This window comes from Haliotis rufescens, unplaced genomic scaffold, assembly GCF_023055435.1.
Source record: "Haliotis rufescens isolate VD_foot unplaced genomic scaffold, xgHalRufe1.0.p SCAF_9, whole genome shotgun sequence".
Classification (NCBI taxonomy): Eukaryota; Metazoa; Mollusca; class Gastropoda; order Lepetellida; family Haliotidae; genus Haliotis; species Haliotis rufescens.
This window is the reverse complement of record NW_025964383.1, coordinates 568311-591515: the sequence shown is the minus strand read 5'-3', so window position 1 is coordinate 591515 and position 23205 is coordinate 568311. Positions and strand designations below refer to the sequence as shown.

Sequence of the window (23205 nt, the reverse complement as noted above, 5' to 3'; positions counted from 1 at the left end):
ACTTGCATTTACACAGATGGCTCAAAAGAAGGGGAGAAAGTATCTGCTGCTGCAGTTACAAATGATGGTACGTTTTCGCTAAGACTGACTAATGACAGTTCCATTTTCACTGAAGAGGCAAAGGCTATTTTGTTAGCTTTGCAGTATATTAAGCACTCGCCGAACAGACAATTCATCATTTTTTCTGATAGTTTATCCTATAAATGGTCGGAAATCTGATCATCCTTTTTTGGCTGAAATTTTAGAACATAACCTGAATTTATCAGTGGCCGATAATGATATTGTCTTGTGTTGGCTTCCAAGCAATGTTGGAATAAAAGGTAACAAAAAAGCGAATGCAGCAGCAAAAGCTGCTATTGAACAGAGAGTAACACAGACTAAATTCCCTTATACTGATTGTAAACCAGTTATTAGGCAATATATTAATAAATGTTGGCTGTCAAATTGGGATACTCAAACCACTAACAAGCTGCACAATATTCAACCATTCAAATGTCACAACAATATCAGTGTCGGTTGTCGTAGAGATGACGTTGTTCTAAGCCGATGCCGTATAGGACATTCACATTTTACTCATGCTTTCCTTTTAAAGCCATACAATTATAGCATTTTTGAAAGAAATCAATCTTTATGACAAGATATAGGTTTTAACACAAATAGTCATATCTTTTCTATTTGTCTGTGGTATATGACTGATATTTTATGTGCTCTTTGATATCATACTTTTAGGGTTGTTCTTTATAAGTAGGTGTCTGAAAGTTTAACTGGTTCTCGCCGTGAATAGCTTGAAAATTGTTGATGCAGCGTAGAAAAATATTCATTCATTAATTACAAATGTAGAGTTAATACAAATTACCCTTAAAACTATGATATCTATCTTCGCGTATGCATGTTTGCGTTGATATGAAGGCAGTCTATCTATACTGGTGATTCAGAAATCGATCATCTAATGGTTACAGGTCAATGAAGATTACATAACAGCATAATTCAGCACGACCCAGGGGGTTGCTGTACGATGACCCTGCCTGGTCACGCAGTGTGACCAGCCGATCCCCACTAGCGTCGGCTCCTTAGACAGGTTCGATGTTCTGGGAACACCAGAATCCCCATGGCGCAGTTATGTTACAGAAATCGTTAATGAATAATGCTAGCCGTGCACGCGACCCACGATGAAACGGCTTGTTAAAAGGTGGTAATCGGCAATGACATTCTGAGACAAAGGCAGACAGCTCGTGAACATAAGTGATTGGGTGAGGAGGGAATGTTTACGTCAGCAGCTGCGGCAATATAACTAGACAAGACGATGCAGGTGTTTATAGGATGAGCCTCCCACTGATTCAGTACCTATACAATAGCAGTATTTGTTCATGAACAGTTACTGTAGGGAAGTCATTATAGAATATCTGGCACAAGCTGGGAGAATTCCTTGACTGCTTGTGGTCATCTTTAATCTCGGGACTACAAGGATTTGTTTGGAAATCACTGTTAGATTCTCCTTGCTCCTGAGATCTGAGATCTCCATGTTATCTTAAGTTGTGGAAGGAGCTATAGACTGAGAAAATTGATGTCATCATAAGTGAGCGATATTCACTGAACATGTTCCTGTGGTCAGTTATTCTGACTACAATGATATATGCCAGGTTCGTTGTGTCTCTTTTTCAGTGTATTTCAAACTCAGATGAATGTCCACATGTTGGCGGTTTGATAACATGACCTTGTTGCTGTTTGACACAGTTGTGTAATCATCTCTTTCGCGAAATGTTTAAATCATAAACAAATTACATAAAATAGTTTTTTCAAGCGTATATCACAAAGGTGACTTTCTATTTAATCTTAAAATGAGCTTAAAGCTGTCATATAGATCACCCGGGATACGCAGAGAGTGTGTGTGTTAACAGTAAAACACACGTGTACAATTGTTTAACCGCTTCATCTGTTTCATATTTAGATTTATGCATGACATGACGAAACACTCTCCACACGTCTGTATGACAAGAGGGATATTTTCAACTTTTCAATAGTCAACTTTCCCTTTATGTCGAGCTATAATTCCTACAGCACCAACTCTTGGTGTCTACATTTCGTAACCTTTGAGGTACAATGGCGCATGCCCTTTCTCAATAGAATTCGAAGCGCGTCATACATTTCTTGTTCAGAAGTTGTTTGATCAACGTTACAACATTCAAGGCATCAGTAAAGAATTAAAAAAGTTTTATGGTGGACATTTGGAGAACATTTCCCAAATTTGAGGCCTCACTTGACTTGTCTTTGCATGTGTGTGTGACGGGTGCCACCGATTGGGCAGGATACGCTCAACATTTTCGCGAACACCTGGTATCATCACTATTTGATAGTGATTCATAAACACATACTCATGATATAGTCGGAATCGTACATACCTTGTTTTTGACATAGATTTCTTAAGAATATGGAAAGGGGTTTCGTCGCTCTTATTTAACTGAATAAATCAGATGCACTTGATACCATATGTCAGTTTTAGATGGTGACATTATCGAGTTTCAAATAAATACGTTTGAGTTGTTTTGATTTCAGCTTGGCCTGCAATCCAGACTTCTGCATAGGTAGAGCAGAGGGCGAGTTTTTCTGTGACCCTGCTGACAGTGCCTCCTACTATCGGTGTGTTTTTAGCAAAGCCTTTCACTTCACCTGTGGGGCTGGTACTGTTTATGACGGTAGAACATGTAACTGGCCGAACACAGCATGCATAACTAGCCCTGTGCCCGACCCCGTGCCAGGTGAGGTTGTAGGCGGGATCTGTGTACCCATTGCGGGAACAGGCACAACCGGAAGTGCTGGTAATATTGAAACCACTCTTGCCATCGAAACTACGGAAACGACCGGAAGTGCAAGTAGCCTCGGAACCACGGCAATGCCGTCCAGCACTGAAGGTAGGTGTTTTAGTAAAACGATGTTTGGTTCAAAACTGATCTTTTTTACTGTGACAAGGATCCAGATTGTTGACCGTCCCCTTGTACTGTATTGCTTATACTTTCTTCTGTATACTATGCAAAAAAAAGAAAAGAATGCCAGCACTGGGATACTCGACGTTGGGCTAATGTCATGTTTTCGAGTTTGGAACGTCCTAAGGGGGGTTTTATGGCCGTTAATTTCGTACAGCATGATCGTTTTGGGGTGGGTCCACAAGGATATGGGGTGGTTACAATAGCTGGACGAACTGTGCTCCATAGTGTACATGGCAGGGTCAATACTATCGGGACAACTGCATTGCACCACGCCTTTCTAAGTACAAATGCTGCACATTATCATGATAGTCATAGTAATGGTGTTTATTATTATTCTTATCTGTGATATCAGTTTTAAGTTTGTTGTGAAACACACTCTGTAGCCTTGGCTAGTGGTTTAGGATGAGAGACTGCCCGAATGGCGGTTGCCTCCTTCGAGATCTGCGCTTTTGTCACTCCTCGAGTATATAAGCATGGTTGGATTCAAGACTGGATTCGATCTCATCCCCCAGCGGTCTCAGCTGCAATCCAACTCTCCAACTATCCAACATGGCGTCAAATCGCAACCGGACACTATCATTCGACCGTCACCAAAACAGAAATGACCGCCCGCAGTCCCCCCGCAAGCATTAACCTAGACCTCAAGCCTTTAAATAACCCCACAACAGTCATACCACCTCCTTTCGGAAAATCCCCTCCAAACTCGCGCACGATCTCAATCGCTACCCCCTGCAGCTCCCAATCCACTCCACTACGTTTTCTAGCCGCCACGGCCACAGCCACAGCCACAGCCACAGCCACAGCCACAGCCACAGCCACAGCCACGGCCACAGCCACAGCCACAGCCACGGCCACAGCCACAGCCACGGGGTGTAAATGCCCTCTACAATCTCCCGAATAACTTCAAACCGAATCAAAGATAAAATAAAAAGGGCCTTGTTCCACCTTGGCCTAATAAAACATCAATCAATATTTAGTACCTCTAGCATTTAATACAGGTCCAACCCCCTCACTTCACAGTACACAAACACATTTGGGTTCATACTAAAACAAGCCAATTAAAAATTCAATTTTTTTAACAGCTGCGGCAGAGCCTTCAAAATAAACTTTAAAAGTGTCCTCACTTTGGCAATAAAAGAAACACCAATAGTTGTCATAATCTGGCATGGTAGATTCTTTGTTGGTTGAAACAAAAGGGGACAGTTAGTCTGACCCTCCGGAGTCTGACCGCGACTTTCAAGCTTACGTGAACGAAATAAAAAAAACTCCTGACCACGACCTTCAAGCTTACGTGAACGAAATAAAAAAACTCCAAACCCAGCCCCATATTATGAACCTTCTAATAAACACCAGAAAAAATACAAGGCCGCAAAACCAACACCTCCACCATAATCCTAACCTTCAAAGCACCAAATTTCCCCCTAAAATACTGATGGGATCAATCTCTTGCAAAGTGAGGGCACGGGTGGCCCGGTCGTCTAAGGCGCCGCGGTTCGCTGTGCAGAGTTGCGTCCCTTGGGCACGCCTGAAAGCTATGACTGTGGTTGGTTGGTTGGTTTGTTGTTTAACGCCGCACTCAGCAATATTCCAGCTATATGACGGCGGTCTGTAAATAATCGAGTCTGGACCAGACAATCCAGTGATTAAAATCATGAGCATCGATCCACGCAATTGGGATCGATGACATGCATCAACCAAGTCAGCGAGCCTGACCACCCGATCCCGTTAGTCGCCTTTCACGACAAGCATAGTCGCCTTTTACGGCAAGCATGGGTTGCTGAAGATCTAGTCTACCCCGGATTTTCACGGGTCTATGATAGTCGGTTCGAATCCCGGTTCGCCCCGATTATGTTTCTAGGTTTGTCAGCACCATACCCGTGCTCGTGAGTTTCACGGAAGTGGTAAACGTCTGAGACCTGCATCACTTCGGGCTTTCCTCCCACATTAAGCTGACACGCCGCGATATAACTGGAATACTGTTAAAAGCAGCGTTAAACCCAAATCACCCACTCTTGCAAAGTGCACAATACAGTAAAACAGTCCAATGTACCATCTGCCATCTTTTCGAAATCAGATTGTAAAAAAACCTAGAGAACTGTTGTAAACGCAGCTCCGAGTTCCATAATATGTCGGAGTGCAATCAACAACTCGATCGGTATGATCAAACTGCCTTTTCAAACACCTGCCCAGTCCGCCAAAACCAAATCCAGTTATTAAAACAATTACGGCTCTCACCTCCCCGTTCCCGCTAAGGCCAGGTTCACACAGTGCCGATTATGGCTCCCGTTTGAGATCAAATAGGGCTACGACACGAAAAGTGAAAAGGATTACTATCCTCAATGATCTGGAATGTCCTATCATTGTCTGAACACATTCCTGTACGTTCGTAACATAGTCCTTCGGGTCGGGAATGGTCCAGAGAGGTCGGCCAAGCACTCCTAACAGTATGGTGCGTCCCGTAACATTCGGGAAACTCAGCCGATTTTGTCTAGTCGGATTACAATCGTGACTATGTCGTGACAGATTCTGCTGTATCGGATCAAAATCGTAACAATGACCTGAGTTGTCTGGACCGTGTCCTGTGGATCGGGAAGCTGTCGTGATGAACGGACATGAATTATTCATTGCCGTTTCTTGTCGATTGAGTCTAGATTGCGTCCAGATCTTGCCAAATGCGAACTGTCTTTGTCGGTTCACTGTCCGGTCACTGTCGGATCTCTGTCGGATCGCATTCGGGAGAATCGGGACGCTGTCGAGACGGATTCGGACGTTTATTACCATGCGGAAGATACAAATCGGATCAGATTCGGATTCAGAACGGGAGAATCGGGACGAATTCGACTTGAAACGGCTGAATCGGTACGCTATCTGATTGTTTGTGAATTTCCCGCCACGAATCACAGGATCTTGATCAGACTTCTGACAAATTTCAATCGGGAATGATCCTATGAATGACGGCAGTAAAAATCCTGAATGTGTGACTGAGCCCCCAAGACCTAAACTCTAAAATTAGCAACTGGTAGGACAGGGATTTTCATAGCACGCACGCACGCACGCACACCATAAAACCCATATTGTTCCCTTTATTATAAAGACCTCGTGGCCTCGTGACACATGATGATTTAAGAAGAAAATGATAAAATTATTTGTGATAGCAAGAATAGATTATGCATGTTTGTTTAAGATTATTAAATTATCGTTTTCCTATGTATTATGTTATATATAACACGACACACACACGCACGCACGCGCACACACACACACACACACACACACACAAACACGTCTTCCCAAGGTCAACCCAAAACAAAAGCAAAGCTATAAAAGGAACTGTCTCTGCCAACAACACAATAGGAACAATTCTCCAGTATCTCCTCCGAACCTCACAATGCACTCTCCCGTCAGCCGAATGTAAACACAACGTGAAATCCATCCAACTATGATGGGACACTACACACACTAAAATAAACATGCTCCTAACACTACTATCATGCACATAATCCAGTGGAATGCAAATGACATCATACCCAAATCCCATGAAATTAAATCTCTAATAAATCGAAATAATCTCAACCCACAAATAATAGCAAGAATTAAGCATCTAAACTACCAAAGAATTTACGATTCACTTTACCAATTTACACCATACCTAGTTAAAAACACACATTAAAAGTCCAAATGCTCCATGTGGCTTCCTAACACTACTGATACACGAATCACTCAGTTGCAAACACATGCCAATAAACACACTACATAAACACAAGCATACACAATCTCGAAAGAAAACACAAATACAACATCAGTAAACTTGTACCAGCAAACCTCAAACCAGGCCTTTCGACAACACAAACCTTGAAAATCCTAGCAAAACTATTTCGTTTTTCAGACTTAAACGTTTCCGCCTTGGTCTTCAAGATACTCTTCCGAAATTGTTATTAAAATAAAATAAAATACCGAGATATGAAAATCAATCAACCACTTGAAAGGATTTCACGTCATTCGACCATTTTTCAGTGACCTCAACCTTACCATGTCTCCTATGTACAACAACAAAAGTATTCTGTATTCTGTGTTTACCTCCAGTCCCCACTGCTTTCAGAAGAACATTTAGTTGACCCTGCAAACATTCCACTACACCTGCTTACATCACACAACCACCCCAAGCCCATACACTAGTACCCGACCAACGCACCCCAAGCCCATATACTAGTACCCGACAACGCACCCCAAGCCCATATACTTTTACCCGACCAACGCACCCCAAGCCCATATACTTGTACCCGACACCCACCCCAAGCCCATATACTAGTACCCGACAACGCACCCCAAGCCCATAAACTTGTACCCTACAACGCACCCCAAGCCTATATACTTGTACCCGACAACCACCCCAAGCCTATATACTTGTACCCGACCAACGCACCCCAAGCCCATATACTTGTACCCGACAACGCACCCCAAGCCCATATACTTGTACCCGACACCCACCCCAAGCCCATATACTTGTACCCGACACCCACCCCAAGCCCATATACTAGTACCCGACAACGCACCCCAAGCCCATATACTTGTACCCGACACCCACCCCAAGCCCATATACTTGTACCCGACAACCACCCCAAGCCCATATACTTGTACCCGACAACGCACCCCAAGCCCATATACAAGTACCCGCCACCCACCCCAAGCCCATATACTTGTACCCGACAACGCACCCCGGACAATTCGCGAGCTGACACACAACTCTCCACAGCTGGACCAGGTCGTCTGTTCCAGGAGCAAACGATACTATATACTACTCGACAACCGCAGCATACACGGCAAAACACAAACACTCCTTATCACAATCTTGGACACCGCAGAAATGTTTTCGACGAGGAAGCACTTTTATCATACCTTTATGTCAGAATGATGATATCTGATTGGTCCACGCGATCTTGATAAATGGAGGGGATACATTTCTTAGAGAATTAATAAATTTCTTATACCAGGAAATGAGCAAATCAGGCTGCATGTGGATTTCTGAGAGACAGAATAAATCCCTTGTCCCCGCTTTGTCCGAGTCAATGGAATTCACTTCATATGGCGCAAGCTATCCTCAGCTCAATCGAACAGGTGTTTTCTATCAATTTTGAATTTGTTTTAATTCTTTATCAAAGTCACATTAAAACACGCAGAAATCGCGAGAAACGGAGCAGATGACAACAAAGCACGTGGCACGCGATGCGTGATGACGTATTCACCCTGTGAGCAAAGTTTCGTGTCATAACATTTAGCGGGTCAAAAGTTAGACGTGCTGAACCAAGTGCGATGGTCTCTTGCCAAACTTGCGACGTCTCAAGTGTCTCTTAACTTATGGCCCGGTCGTGTACATGCAGACCTGATCCAGGCAGAACCACCCTAGATCGTATCATTCGAATTGAACGTGACATCAGAATAGCTCAGGCTAACAAGTACTATCTTCCAGCCATACTTACCGACTTCTCAAAGCCGTTTTATCACTAAATTGTCAAACTAAAATATTAATGGACGCATGGGGTTTCAAAATCAACACTGACTAAACATAATACATTTTCTTCAAATACATAATATGCAAAACTACCCTCCATCCTTAACACTAAAAAACACTGAAACCAACTACTGCACACAAACGAAACTCTAATACCGGACCAATATACACACCCACAACACACCATCACAAACTGCAACTAAGACCTAAACCTAATGCAGCATACGGGGAACAAGCCGGGAACACACTAGCATACGCTACATACTGTCTACAACATACTCAACAGACCCAAGTTAGAATACGCCGCCCCCGCATACAACGCACGCACACAGACACCAAGCAGACTCAGTGCAATACAAAGTGCTATCAATCTCACTTGGCGCAGTATCAGGCACTGCACTCACATCTCTCTTAAAGTTGCCTGTTGAAATAGCCCATCCCCTTAAATGCAAACAAATCACACACTACTGAGCTAGAGAATGAACAAACGCAATGCTAAGCCACCTAATAACTACAACATCCGAAATTCTAACCCACTAAGACAGAAAGTCAAGTGAATCAAAAAGAAGAGGAGGGCTCCCAAACACCATTTGGCTTAACAACCTTCTGATAGCATACAAAAAACATACAACTCACCCCAATCAGACATGCCTATTCCTATCATCCCGCCACCCCATGCGGACACTGCGCTGACGAACATCACAAAAATAACAAGAAACCAAAACTGTCAGCTAATGGCTACAAACAGCAACACTGACGTGACCGGTCTCACCACCGATACACACAACCCAACCACAAAACCACCACATCAGCACGCACCCCAAACACCCTATCCATAAATACCGTCTTCTTCTAATATAAGGGCGGTCGGGTAGCCTAGTGGTTGAAGCGTTCGCTCGTCACGCTGAAGACCCGGGTTCGATTCCAGACATGGGTACAATGTGTGAAGCCCATTTCTGGTGTCCCCCGCCGTGATATTGCTGGAATATTGCTCAAAGCGGCGTAAAACTATACTCACTCACTCACTCACTCACTCTTCTAATATATACTGAACCGCAAAAGAGAAGCAACTTCATGAATATATTTTATGAAAGTTTATTTACCTTTGAAAAACAAATATCAATGCATATTTGGAAATATCTCGTTTTTGACAGTAGCCTGTATCTAAGTTTAATGTTAACGGCCAAAAAGTGAATAATGAGTTGCCAAAACGCAGCTTAACAAACGACCATTGTACAAAGTCCCGAATGCTTTCCATAAAGTTAAACTTCACTTGCGTTTCCTTGTGCCTTGTCTGATAAACGACATCCCAATACGTGGATCCAACCTTCTTGTATCGATGCCAGAGCCGTGCCAAGACTTACATACACCCTACCAACTCCCTAACACTCATACACAAACACAGGTCATAGGCCATGCCGCTATTTCGAATTTCTAAACCCCTAAAATTCCAAATTATCCAAATTATAAATTGTTTTGCTTTATTTAGGGATATGTATTGCCGTTTAATTTAATTTCGTTATTCCTCCTCTGGTTTTCTGTAGTCATTTGTTAAGCATTGTTCAGCATAATGTTAAAAAATAAAATGCCAAGGTTGCCTGCTGGTAAAACGTACCAAAATCGTTATAGTTTCTTCTTTGCGTGAGAATTTATCTTTGATATCCCAAATGTTCACTATGTGTCCGGATCTGTATTTGCCGTTATCTCTTCACCTAGAATCCGAAACTGGAAAGGGGTTTGCCTGAAATATATTGATCATTTCTACATGTGAGACTAGTTCTTTATAAATGTCAGTCAGTGGGTTGATATTTTTACGCCGCTTTTAGTTACATAGTCCAGCAATATCAAGGTGGGGAACTTCAGCAATAAGCTCTACATTTTGGGGTGAGATTGGACCTGTGATGTCCTTCCTCCCAGTTCTCACACTGGGACTTCAGCAATAAGCTCTACATGTTTGGGGGAGATTTGGCCTGTGATGTCCTTCCTCCTTGTTCTCACACTGGGACTATCTCCGTCTCCGTAACCAAGACGACATGGAAGGATCATGGGTTTATTCTGGTATCACGGCGGCAGTACATGCGGTCACCATGACGTCATTAACTAAGTCACAGCGCGTGCTAGCTGGCAACACACTACAGAACCCGGGCTCGCCGCGTCACGAGCGAACGCATTAACCACAAGGCTACCCAGCTGCCCCACGACTTTATTCAAAATTTATATGACAGGCAGTTGGTCTTTTAACAATTCAAATTCTACCTATCCAGAGAACCATCTATTCTTCCCAGCTCTATCCAAGAAACTATTTGTTTACTGAGCACCATCAAACAATCTATTCGTTTTCCCTTTTAACACGAGACTGTTGACGCTTGGGTCATTTTCACAAAAAACACTTTTCATTTTTTCACCACTGACAACAAACTTTTCATTTTGGGCAAGTTATCAATTTACTAAATTTTTCCCTCAGTGAACCACGCGGTCGTAACATGGTTGAAAGTGTCACCGCCATGAGACATTAAACGGCTAAGAAATTTCAGAAATATCAACAAGATGCCTTCATATCAGGAAAATGAAATCTAAATCAATCCGGGTAATGTGGTATAGTCTGTAAAATGGACATTTTTTTGACGAGATACTGGTTGCTAATAAGGATGGCGATTGGTCACGTTTTAGTCATGTAAAATCTTAAATATATTATACCTCTTTTACTTGTTTGTTTGTTATTTAACGCCACATTCAGCAATACTCCAACCATATGACGGCTGTCTGTAAATATTCGAGTCTGGAAAAGACAATCCAGTGATTGACATCGTGAACATCAATCTGCGCAACTTGGATACGATGACAAGCATTGTTGTTCAAGTGAGGGTATACTACCAATGAAATGTTATTGCATTGCACAATATTTTTGAAGCAAGAAAAGCCTCAGAAGGACGTTGTTTGCAGGGCTTTGATATTATAAACGATCGCAAAAACTCTTTTCTTTGTGATATAATTCTGCTACAGCCAAAATCTGTAGAACCCTCATATATAGTTTCATTATATTTTTATATCGTCCGTTCAGTAAAGCATACACACCGTCGGTCTCGGATATTTGTTACCATGTAAGAATCCATTATGGGAACGGAAGCACAAAGACATACTTGAACTTTGACTTGTTCATTGTAGACAAGAACAGTAAGTGCACACCAGATGCAGGCAGCATCACTACTTCCTTTGATAGGAGCAACGCCAGGACAAAGGGGTGACACCAGGGAGTCTACACTGTCTGCTCACGCCCTTCATTGTGTTCAGACACTGCAAGTTCCATAAAGGATGTACTTTACTTAATGCAATTAAGTACTTTTATAACACATGTGGGGTTGTCAGGTGTTAGTCATTACATCACAACTATGGCGACAGGCAGACTTCTGTATGTCCTGTGTTATTGACAGTTATATTAATGTATGTTACTTTTTTAACAGAAAGAATGATAATTACAGGTTAATATTTAAGAAATAAAGGACTCGTGGTCGTTGTTTATCGTACAATTAAACACTGCAGGGAGAATACAACATGAGGGTAAATGAAATATCAACATTATGTACATACAGGACCGCCTCCGTGGTCTAATGGTAGAGCGTCCGCCCGGAGAGCGGAAGGTCCGGGGTTCGATCCCCAGGCGCGTTATACCAAAATACGTTAAAAGATGGTACTTGTTGTTACCCTGTCTGGCGCTCGGCATTAAGCGGCTAAAACAAGGACTGGTCGGCTCGGAGTCAGTATACTGTGTCTGAGTGGGGTATTCATGTTAAACTGCGGCATGGTATCTCAGTGTGCTAGCACTATAAATCGGCATCAGTCCGGACTAGTACAAGCAGCCACACACACACATATACACGTGCATGCACGTCGCTATATAAGTGCAATAATCTTGGACGCGACGTTAAACCCCATTTCACCTCACCTCACCTCACCTGTACATACAGCCTAGTTTATCATGATGATCAAATGTACAAGCTTTAAAAATATTTACCCGTATGTAAATAACTCCCTGAGTTCATTCCTATCTAACGGACAAACCCATTATTTTAACAAGTTTGGTATTTCCCGCATATTCTCACAATCTTCACGTCGATTTGTCTGTACGTTTTCTCCCAATACCGATTATCACATCTCAGCTACTCCGATGCGATCGTTCGGCCACTGCGTTTATCTGCGTTGCCGGCCTAAATTTATGGGGAAAAACTCACAATACGATTCACTCTAAAATATTTCGTCGTCCAATACATGACGTCATCAAGTTGCGAGTCTCCCGTAATGACGTCATAATAGAACAATGTTTTATCGCGAAACAAACCACGATTTCTTCTTCGTTGTTCTTTATCGCGCATCTATCTTATATATTCATTCAGAAAACATTGGTAAGGTGAAGGGGATAGCATAACATAGCTTTATAAACCTAATAAAGCTCTGATGTTAGTGTGAACTGCCATCTCCGAGTAGCTTGTATATTACATCTTCATTATATTCTGATATAACCCTGGATCCACCTTAGCCTTGTTTTGGAAGTGACGTTACTAGCCTCATCCTCTTATCACAGACTAAAAACATGAAATCAACGACCAATCAAAATGCCTCTTCTGGGCGCGAGTTCATAGATCTACATTCAAAATCGTGACCGTGGTCTTTACAGTTAATGCAGACAAGCTTCACTGAAGGAAAAGGGGAGGATGGAGGTAGTAGTTCTGCTACACAACGTTCCGGTTATATGAGAGATGGAACGCCAAATGTCCAGGCAAATATCAACCGTTAATTGGATGTTGATGCATTATTAGGTACCGTATTTATCATAATTGAATGAAGATTTAAGGAGAAGAAACATCGAGCATGATAAACTGGGTACATTGGATAACTTGTATCTACACTTCCATGTTGATAGTTAATAATGGCTTTTCAACACACAATTTAGTACTGGTTCCAAGCCACAGTCAAAGACTATAAAAAGGTCGTATGTTTTCAGTAATTTAGCGATGTCACCAAAACGTTGATTTCCAATGTGGTTCTCGCTCTGAAAGATGATAATTATGTTGGTCGCGGTTTAATACAGTTGTCATAGTTTTGTTCAACAAATTACATTCTGCTTCCATGACCTTGGAGCTGCAACTTTTGAGCATGAACGACACATAATACAGACACGTGGATTGGCATATGCAGTTTTTCAACAGTTAATGCGTTGATAGTGTTCGATTAATGAAGAAGCTTGTCTGAGAAAATGACATGACTGTAAAGATAGATACTTCCAGAGTGCACATGTTTGAACCTAATGATAGCCTTCCTTTCAGGGCATGAACGTACGGTGTCTAGTAATAACCTAATAACTAATCAACTAAATCAACTAAATCGTTTTTTGGGACACAACTTTCTTTGTAGCCAGGAGCCTTTTAAAACCAACACTAGCAAAGACCTGGCCTGACTACCCTTGAGACTATGTTTCTTTGGCATAGATACAATGACTATACGCCACACCAAGCGTGAATTATGTGCTACTTACTGCAATTAAGTAATTATATGCACCAGGTGTCTTTCAAGCTGTGGATCAATACCTAGTTTGTATGTAGACATAGCATATGTACGTAGAGCAAGGGTAATACCAAAACAAAACGGAGCCTTGTGATAATCACAATGACAGGACGAAGTGTCAACGCGCATGTTGACAGGGAATTAGCTCTTCGGGGAATAAAGAACAAAATCGACATCACTGTCCCGGAACGCTTTATGCACAACATGTAAACATGTAAACAATAAACAACAATTGCACAGTGAGCGGAATACCTGCTCTGACAACACAAACACAGCAATGAGCGGACCTTCCAGCTCAGGCATACATGAGGTGAGCGGAGCTCCAGCTCAACCTCAGGACGTTTCCTACGAGCGGCACATCCTGATCGAGGTCGTGCCTACAACAGCATTTGGAATCCAAGCTTGACTAACTGTGTAATGGTAGCACATATATAATAATGAACAACAATGGAAAGACAATGACTATACTCTGGACATGGGACTTCTGGGGGTGATGAACCGACACAGCACAGGGGATGAACAGTTAAGGCAATAAATGTCATACTATAAATAACAGTTATTAACGGGAACTGATATAGCAGCCCAGGTTGGCTGTCAGTCAATATACAATGAAATGGTGGTGAGGATTAGCAACGGTGATTAGCGCCTAAAACATAATGACAATTAAGTTATGGAGACATATACATGTCATGGCTACAGGATAATTAGCCTTTGGAGTCAAATGAACTTCAGACAATAGTAGTCGTAAATCAGTCGCTATGACAACTTCCCTCCGTTCCGTGAAGCTTTGACCCCAAGCTTAAACGAGTACAAATTGATATTTTTCACAGACAGGAACAGCATTGCATAATCAGTTAGATGAGTTCAGGAGATCGTTGAAATACTTGTGCAACACATATACCTATCCAACAACGGTATGAAAGTGATCATCTAGCCATTTTGATTTAGTGCCAGTTTGAAAACTAACCAAGTATTGAACACACAACGATATAACATTTGTTACATCAACCAAGTATTCTTTTTAATGTGCAATTTCACTACAAGGTAATTACCGTTTTGCACAGATTCAATAAATATATAACTGAAGGTTCTTTGAATTCAGGAGTCAGGCTTGGCGGTGCGACTCAGTACCAAATTATGATAATGATAATGAGTAATGTCATAAAAAAGTACGAATTAAACTTTTAAGCAACTATTTCACATAACGAAATTTGAAACCAGGAGTCTAACTTATCGCGCGACCCAAACGGTACTTGTGGGTACGTTTGCCCTTTTAAGTACAATGGGTGCTCTTCCCGTGTCTTTAACGGAGCTTGCCCATATATTGTGGGTGCTATGCCCAAGGAATATAATAATCCTTAATTCCGACATCAAAACTCTGAAATGTTGAATATATATATGTGTGGGGGTGGCTTACCCAGGAATGTCCCTAATCTGAATTCAAAGTCCTAGACATTACATTTAATTTTGCACATTAATAACTTAGTAACAAATAAAAGATTTTGTCGTTTAGATTTTTGAAATTACGAGTCTAACTTTAAGGTGTGACTCGATAACCCTACAGCTCAGGTTTGTCTGGGCCTTAGCTGTGTCAACGTGTATGTTGACGGGGAAATTAGCTCAGATTGAAGACGAAGAATACGTTGAGTCCAAACTTCTTTAGTCGGCTGGGTACAATGTGTGAGGCCCATATCTGGTGTCCCCCGCCGTGATATTGCTGGAATATTGCTAAAAGCGGCGTAAAACCATACTCACTCACTCTTTAGTCGGCAATAATACAAACAAATACAATAGAAATATGTCGAGCGGAGATTCCAACCAAACAACTACAAGTGAAGTCCAGCAAAACAATATCAGGCTCTCAAACTAATTACACGCACCCAACATGGCACCTCCTACACTTCACTTCAGGCCTTAACAGGAGAAATGCCACTAAGTCTACGCAGGGAACAGCTAAGCTTAAATTTCTGGGCAGCGTCCCAATCAAACCCTCTCATCCAAAACTTAATAAACCAAAATATCAGCCCCAAAAACCAAGCTCTAGCTCGTAAACACCCCTTACTTACCCCAATATCCCAAAGAATAACAAACTACCTAAATGAACACCAAATTAAAAATCTTAAACAAAACTGCAAACAATCAAATATTTTCACCCCTAAACTTAAAATACCCAAAATAGACACAACACTAGCTAGCCAAATAAATAAACAAACCGACCCAAACATAGCTAAAACCACCACACTAGCATACATACACGACAATTGGCCAAATTGGTGTCACATTTACACGGATGGATCTTCAGATCCGACCTCCAAACACACAGGTTTCGGAGTCCATACCACACAACCAACTAAAACCACACAATCCTTCCGACTCCCAAACAACCAATCAATGTTCACGGCAGAACTAATGGGCATGGCCTCAGACCTCCATAATCAAGAATCCAAAAACCACAAAAAAAATCCTAATACTTACCGACTCCCTAAGTGGACTACAAGCCCTCCAAAACAAAAATACCAAAAACCGACCTAAATTAATAAATCAAATACTTAAAAGCTCCAACGACCTAACTAAGGCAGGCAAACAAATAAACTTCTTGTGGATACCCGCCCACGTAGGAATATACGGTAATGAAAACGCCGATAAGGCAGCTAAACTATCCCTCAAAATCCCAGAAATAAGCTTAAACTTACCCATCTCAAAATCAGAAATTAAAAGCGTAAACAAGCAAAAAATCACCAAAAAATGGCATAACCTATATCTCAACTCAAATAGCCAAAGTAAAAAAGTTCTCAGCAAACCACTAACCAAACCAAAAATTCTCCATCCATCAAAAAAAATCGACAGAGTAATCACTAAACTCCAAACAGGACACACCAACCTAAATCACCACCTAAAATATAAAAAAAACATACTACAGGTAACTGCCCACACTGCAAACAACTAGAAACCCCAGAACACGCACTCATCCACTGCACACACTACCTAACACATCGAACCGCATTACAAACCACCCTCAATCTAAACAAGGCTCTCGCTCTAGAAGCAATATAAACACAAAATAAACTAGAAAACTTCAAGGCCTTAGGCGTATTCTTAATCAAAACGGAACTAATAAAACGCATCTAAAAACAATATAATCTACCAAATCAAAATTACATAAACAAACAAACATCCACCATACCCAGCTCCCTTAGTTCTCCTCCCCAATCCCATCGGCATCTATTCCAAATCTCAAAATTCCCAAATTCTATATAAGCAACCCCTAAAGCCCCCTTGGGTTGCACACACCACTTTCGCCCCTTTCGGAAACACATTAAATGGCCTGGCCGGGCCCGTGTGCGAAGTACGCATCAGTCGGAAAGCGCACGTTAAATCTCCAAAGTAAGTAAGTAAGTAAGTAAGTTACAACTCATCTTGAATGAACAATTTTAGAGGTTTCAATTTTCCGTCTCAATTTACACTCAAACATGACTTTGGAAAGTACTCGATCAGACGTAAAAAAACATGAATGATTTCTTTTTTTTTAAATACATATATAGGCTATGTATATTATACGCAGCTTTATCCAACGCCTCCCAATCCCCTGTAGCAGATGGGATTCTGTATCTTCGATATAACTCTGAACCACAAACTGGGTTTTCAGCAGTGAGAACTCACTGCTACCCGAACTGTTGAGTTGTATATCACGTTTTGGGTGGGTCGTGGTAAGAATAAAATGCAACCTTGTATTTCAGTAAAACGTAAACACATGCCTTCGTGTACATCAGTCAATGTATTACCCAATGAAGAGACTGAAATGAACTAAACTGAACTGAACTGAACTTTATTTCACTCAAGGCTGACAGGAATCCGTAAGTCGATTAGCTATCCATACAATAGCCAGCACTGTTCTGCTTTTGGTGTAAATTATTGATCAACACCTGACAATTCTAAACAATTTAGTGCACGGTTGGCCTCGTCGTCTGAGGCGCTTCATCTCTTTCATCAGAGTTGCCTCCCTTTTCCCTTTGAAGGATCAGATACCTTCGACCTTGGGTTCCAATTCAAGATTCATCTTGATTAGTTTAGGCTTTTTCAACACCGTACCCGTGATAGGACAATGTGAACAAGAACAGGATGTTGCACACAGTTAATCAACATACAAGGAAAAGCTCTTAATTTTGATTGAAACCAGTGCACTTTGACAATGAATAGTGAAGGAAGCAGGTAACTGCTTGGAATAAACCTTCAATCTTGCTGGAATTGAATAAACAACGCAGTAGGAGGATTGGATTCCGTTAGTGTTCAATCATGTCATTGTTTCTGTTCAGTGAGTGCCTGGGACACGCCAGAAACCTAGGATCGGGGGTGCTAATGCTGTATCGCTCCCATTCCATTTCTAAAGTTTGTCAGCATCATACCCGGGGTCTTCCCCCCACCCCTCATTCACCCCCACCCCCCACCCCAATTCACCCCACCCCCACCCCCACCCCCAACCCCGCGACACACGTCGTAATGTTATGTTAAAAGTGGCGTAAAACACCACTCACTCATTCACTCATTCTGTTCAGAGAAAGGTTCAGTTTCGGCTAATCATTAAGCACATCACATCAAGAACAAGTTCTTCCGAACCAACGATTTATACTGCTACGGATTCGAATAGTTTGTCCATCAAACGTTTCAGACAGCAAATATGACTGATGAAAACAGTCAATTTGATGGCCTCTTTACCGTAACTTTATGGCTATAGTCGTACTATGGCTATACTTCTGGCTCAGTCGTGGTCGGCAAATAGGCTCAATCAATACAGGTGACCAATGAAACTAGGGACGTGATTATACCCCATCAGAATAATGGTTTTTTGATATTAACTAAAACTCTATCTAATTGTCTCAACGGCAGCAACGGCACCGGGACACAGGGTCAGTCGATAAACAGTGTACAGGAGATTAAAGGAACGTGGTATCAGAGCACGTCGACCCAGCCTCGGAGTGATGCTAACACGCCAACACCGACGTGACAGGATGCCATGGGCCAGGCGAGTTCGACGTTGGCAAGTGCGGGACTTGGGACGCGTCATGTTCTCCGATGAGAGTAGATAGTTTGTACAACACTTATGGTCGGCAGCGAGAATACAGACGAGTAGCGTTTAGCGCCAAATTGTGTTCAACAAGGTCAACCATTTGGAGGCGGTAGCGTCATGGTCTGGGGAGGTATCGGCGGTGATATCAAAACGAGGCTCGTTATTATTCAGGGAAACCTGAATGTCCAGAGATATCGGTGTGACGTTTTGAGACCATTCATTCAGCAACAGCCACGTGGCATTGTCGTCCAGCAAGGCAATGCGAGACCGCATATGGCAAGGTTCACGCAGAACAATGCGAACATTCACATTTTACCATGGTCGGCATGTTCTGATGATATGAACCCCATTGAACATTTATGGAGTCCTTGGCCGACAGATCAGTGGACGACCAGCACCAGTCAGTCGCCCCGAATTGTAACAATGTCTCTTTGAGGAATGGCAGCGGATTACCCCCAACGTCCTCCGACGTTTGACGTCATCGGTGCGTCGCCGTGTTCAGGCGTGCATTAATGCACAAGGTAGACATACTCGGTATAAAGTTGGTTTCGAATGTGCTCTCAGAGGTTTTCAAGCCAGGTTGAACAAGTTTTGCGACAGTGATATTGTGAAACTTGTCATTTTGCCTCTGTATCTCGGTCAGTCGTAAGGCTTTTGTTTGGAACACAAATGAAATCTATACATATGCTTTTGCTTTCTTTCATAGTTTTTCATAGTTTTTCTAACTCTTGGTATACTTTCTTTACTGAGATGTTTTTGATGGCCTGATATCTTGACTATACCTGAGACCTAGAATTACATGGCGATTGTAAATGGTGGACATAGTAAGATCTGTTAAGCTTAGATACCCGTGAAGATCCGGGTTATATTTGGTCTTCAGCAACCCATGCGTGTCGTAAGAGGCGACTAACGGGATCGGTTGGTCAGGCTGGCTGACTAGGCTATGGCATGTCATCGTATCCCAATTGCGTAGATCGATGCTCATGATGTCAATCATTAGATAGTCTGGTTAACATTTGTGTGCTTACAGACCGCCGGCATATAACTGGAATATTACTGAGTGCGGCATTAAACAACAAACATACAAACAAAGTATTAAACTGACAGTTAGAGAATTAAAAGGATGTTTTTGATCTTATCCATTTCAAAGCCATAAAGAATTAAAAGATGTCACCAGGGGGTAGATATTGAAATGTACATATATGCACCCGTTACGTTTACCTTGAAACGCTATAAACCAAGAGCACGATTATTCGTAATTCATGCACCAGTTCGAAATTACCCCTGATTGTGTGTGTAGATTGTCAGCACCATATACGTGTTTATGTGTTTTACCAAAGTGGTTAACGTCTGCATCCCAAACTAAGCTTATACGCTGTGATGTAACTGGAATACTGTTAAAAGCAGCGTTAAAATCCCAACTCACTTCGTAATTCCAGATGGCGAATATAAGTACAACAAGCCGAGTTCTCTATGTTTATCTATGATCCCCTCCGCCAGCCATCTATTTACGATGTGTTTCTCTCCAATGAAATTCTGCCTTGAGGGTCAACAAGATACGTGTCATACCTTGTTTTTATCTGCTGATGCACGAGACCAAAACACATATTTGAGGCATATAACAATACAACTAGTTTTCAACAACTGCCAGATGTTCTGGGGGTATCTGCAGTAAAATTAAATGACCTGAAATGTATTGTAGCTTTTCTGTGTTGCAGGTAGCGAACAAGGTGTATTCTGGGGCTTCTATAGAAGGTATCCAAACACGAGGAGCACATGTACACTGACACAGAAGATCCTGGTGGCCAGGCCGATACCATGTGGGTCTGCATGTTCAATCACAGAAGGCTGCACTGGGTTTAATCTTTACAGATCTCCCAGTAACGTGGTGGGCGGCAAGCGCTATGAATGCGAGCTACTCAAATGTCAGAATGATCACATGCTATCTGGCATAGCAGGACACCACTATTATGACCAACTGTAGAAAGCTAACAGTCATTACCCTTTACACATACGCCAGGTGACTGGGGTGTTGTGCTGGCGTAGGAAGAGGACCTGGCATACGAAGATGACTGTACCGGTGGCTTAAAAGAATTATATTTTATGGTTATTTCAAATCAATATATGTGATACATTTGAACAAATATGTGAACTTTGGGAACAGGACATAAAGACATAAAGTAAACTTTCCTATGGACACCAATTGTACACCTCCTTGATGATCCTTGTTTTATGCACACGAGTCTGAGTTTCCTTGTCAAAACAAGGGAATTTAGCCAAGACGTTGGGCTACGCTTTGGGTGTATCGATGATCTGATATCGTTCAATACTAGTCATAAAAACAATTCCCTTCCCCTGTTTTACCCACCGGACCGAGACACGATGGAGAATATGTTTTCGAGTTTTTGTATTGGGTGTACAGTCGACTCACCTTTGCTGCGGATTTCTCACTAATTAATCAATAAATTTTGATTCTTTGCAAAAACGTGACATTCACACCTCTAAACACACAGTACCACGTATTTTAGTAAATGTTCACATCCTGTTGAATATTGACTAGAATCCTTCCTCTCATTACAACATAATCTAACAAAGGTCTCGCTTAGGCCTTCAACACTGATGTCGGTATTCTGTTACTTATATGTGCTTTTTCTTTGATTCAGTGACAAGTATTCATTTCACCGTCGTTCAGGAAGCTTATGTGTGTAGTTTACCGTACATCTAAACACCTGTTAATAGTGATTAAATATCAACAGGATAGGCCCATTTATAAAAAAGGCAAGAATAGGTGAATCCTAAGTACGTAATGTTTATGTTCGATTGATTTTTTTTATCAAAAATGAGGGAAGTATTTACCCTTGGTGCTGCTTTGAATGTGTTAATGCCACACTTAACTTGTACCTTAAAGCTCTGCTAGAAATGTATTACCATGTATCACCTTTGTACAGAAATGTCAGGCAAAAGAGGAAATCAGATGGAAGGAATGTGTTATGGAAATATAAATAAAAAATGAAACAGTATGAATGTTTGTTGCTAAACTTCGGCAAAAGGCACGCGATGATTTCTATTTTCGTGTTTTCAAGAATTTGTTTTTGGTAATTTAAGTGAACCTGTCTCAGTTGCCAGTCGTATGCAAACGTGCAATTAATCCTGGTATTACGTGGATGTGTTATCTGTCATGGAATTACTAATCATATCCTGATTTAGTGTGAATAGTGTTACCCGTCAATGATGCCACTGGGATCTGATCGTGTTACTATCGTGTTATTCATATGACGCCTGGGCGGTGTTGTCAGTGAAGGAACTGGGATTCAATAGTTTGACTTTGGTGTTATCTTTCAGATACCCGAATAGGGTGTTATCTGTACATGGTATTATTGTGATGCAATAGATTGACTACGGTGTTATCCATACGACGGCCACTTAGGGTGTTACTTGTTTAGTGTGTCAGATGCCTAACTAGTGCTATAAGTAAATTGTTGCTCTGTGTCCCACGTAGTTTAATGCTGGAGAACGCCTAGGTCGTGGACGTTCAATGCGAACAATCATTGGTATAATGCTGACACACCAAGGATTATGATTAGCACGAATATGAGATTCGAACGTAACATCGACAAACACAAGCATGTTCCCTTGACAACTCATTTCATTGCTGGCCAAATCTAACACCTCGTGGTATGTGTTCAGTTTCGCAAGGAAGTAAAGAACTTTCATCCCCCATGGCTTACCCGAACTTGTGGGTTTGACCAAAGTGAGAGACACGAAGATCAACTGCAATCCTTTGGGCTTTCCTCCCACGTCAAGAAGACAGACGGGATATAACTTGAATAATGTCCCTTGCGTTAAGGCAAACTCACTCCATTCGCCATTGGAAGAGTCTGTTACATATTGTGTTTGTTGTATACATGTAAAAGGCGTCATAACACATGGAAGACAGTGTACCGGGCGACCCTGATGACAACGTCCACACAATGAACATTATATCATACGAGGTTCAGAGGGTTAACCTTTACACACCAACCAATTATTTGGAGGTCGATAAGCTCTATGTTTAAATGTTAATCACGTATCTGTGTCTACGTGTACAT

General features: G+C 41.8%; 1 protein-coding gene across 1 annotated transcript; it reads left to right on the top strand.

The window, feature by feature from the left end:
* Nucleotides 1-1263: 1263 nt before the first annotated feature.
* Nucleotides 1264-22107, top strand: LOC124152629. Its single transcript, XM_046525615.2, has 3 exons — nt 1264-1640; nt 2554-2909; nt 20836-22107. Exons 1-3 carry the CDS (start codon nt 1597-1599, stop codon nt 21099-21101), a joined length of 666 nt encoding a protein of 221 aa, XP_046381571.2. The 5' UTR covers nt 1264-1596; the 3' UTR covers nt 21102-22107.
* The last annotated feature ends 1098 nt before the right edge of the window (nt 22108-23205 follow it).

Bases quoted from the DNA above. Each gene is read 5' to 3' on its own strand.
- LOC124152629 (XM_046525615.2), top strand. From the start codon at position 1,597: ATGTTCCTGTGGTCAGTTATTCTGACTACAATGATATATGCCAG. The intron at 1,641-2,553 runs GTTCGTTGTGTC...TTTTGATTTCAG, and splicing joins ACTACAATGATATATGCCAG to CTTGGCCTGCAATCCAGACT. The intron at 2,910-20,835 runs GTAGGTGTTTTA...TCTGTGTTGCAG, and splicing joins AATGCCGTCCAGCACTGAAG to GTAGCGAACAAGGTGTATTC.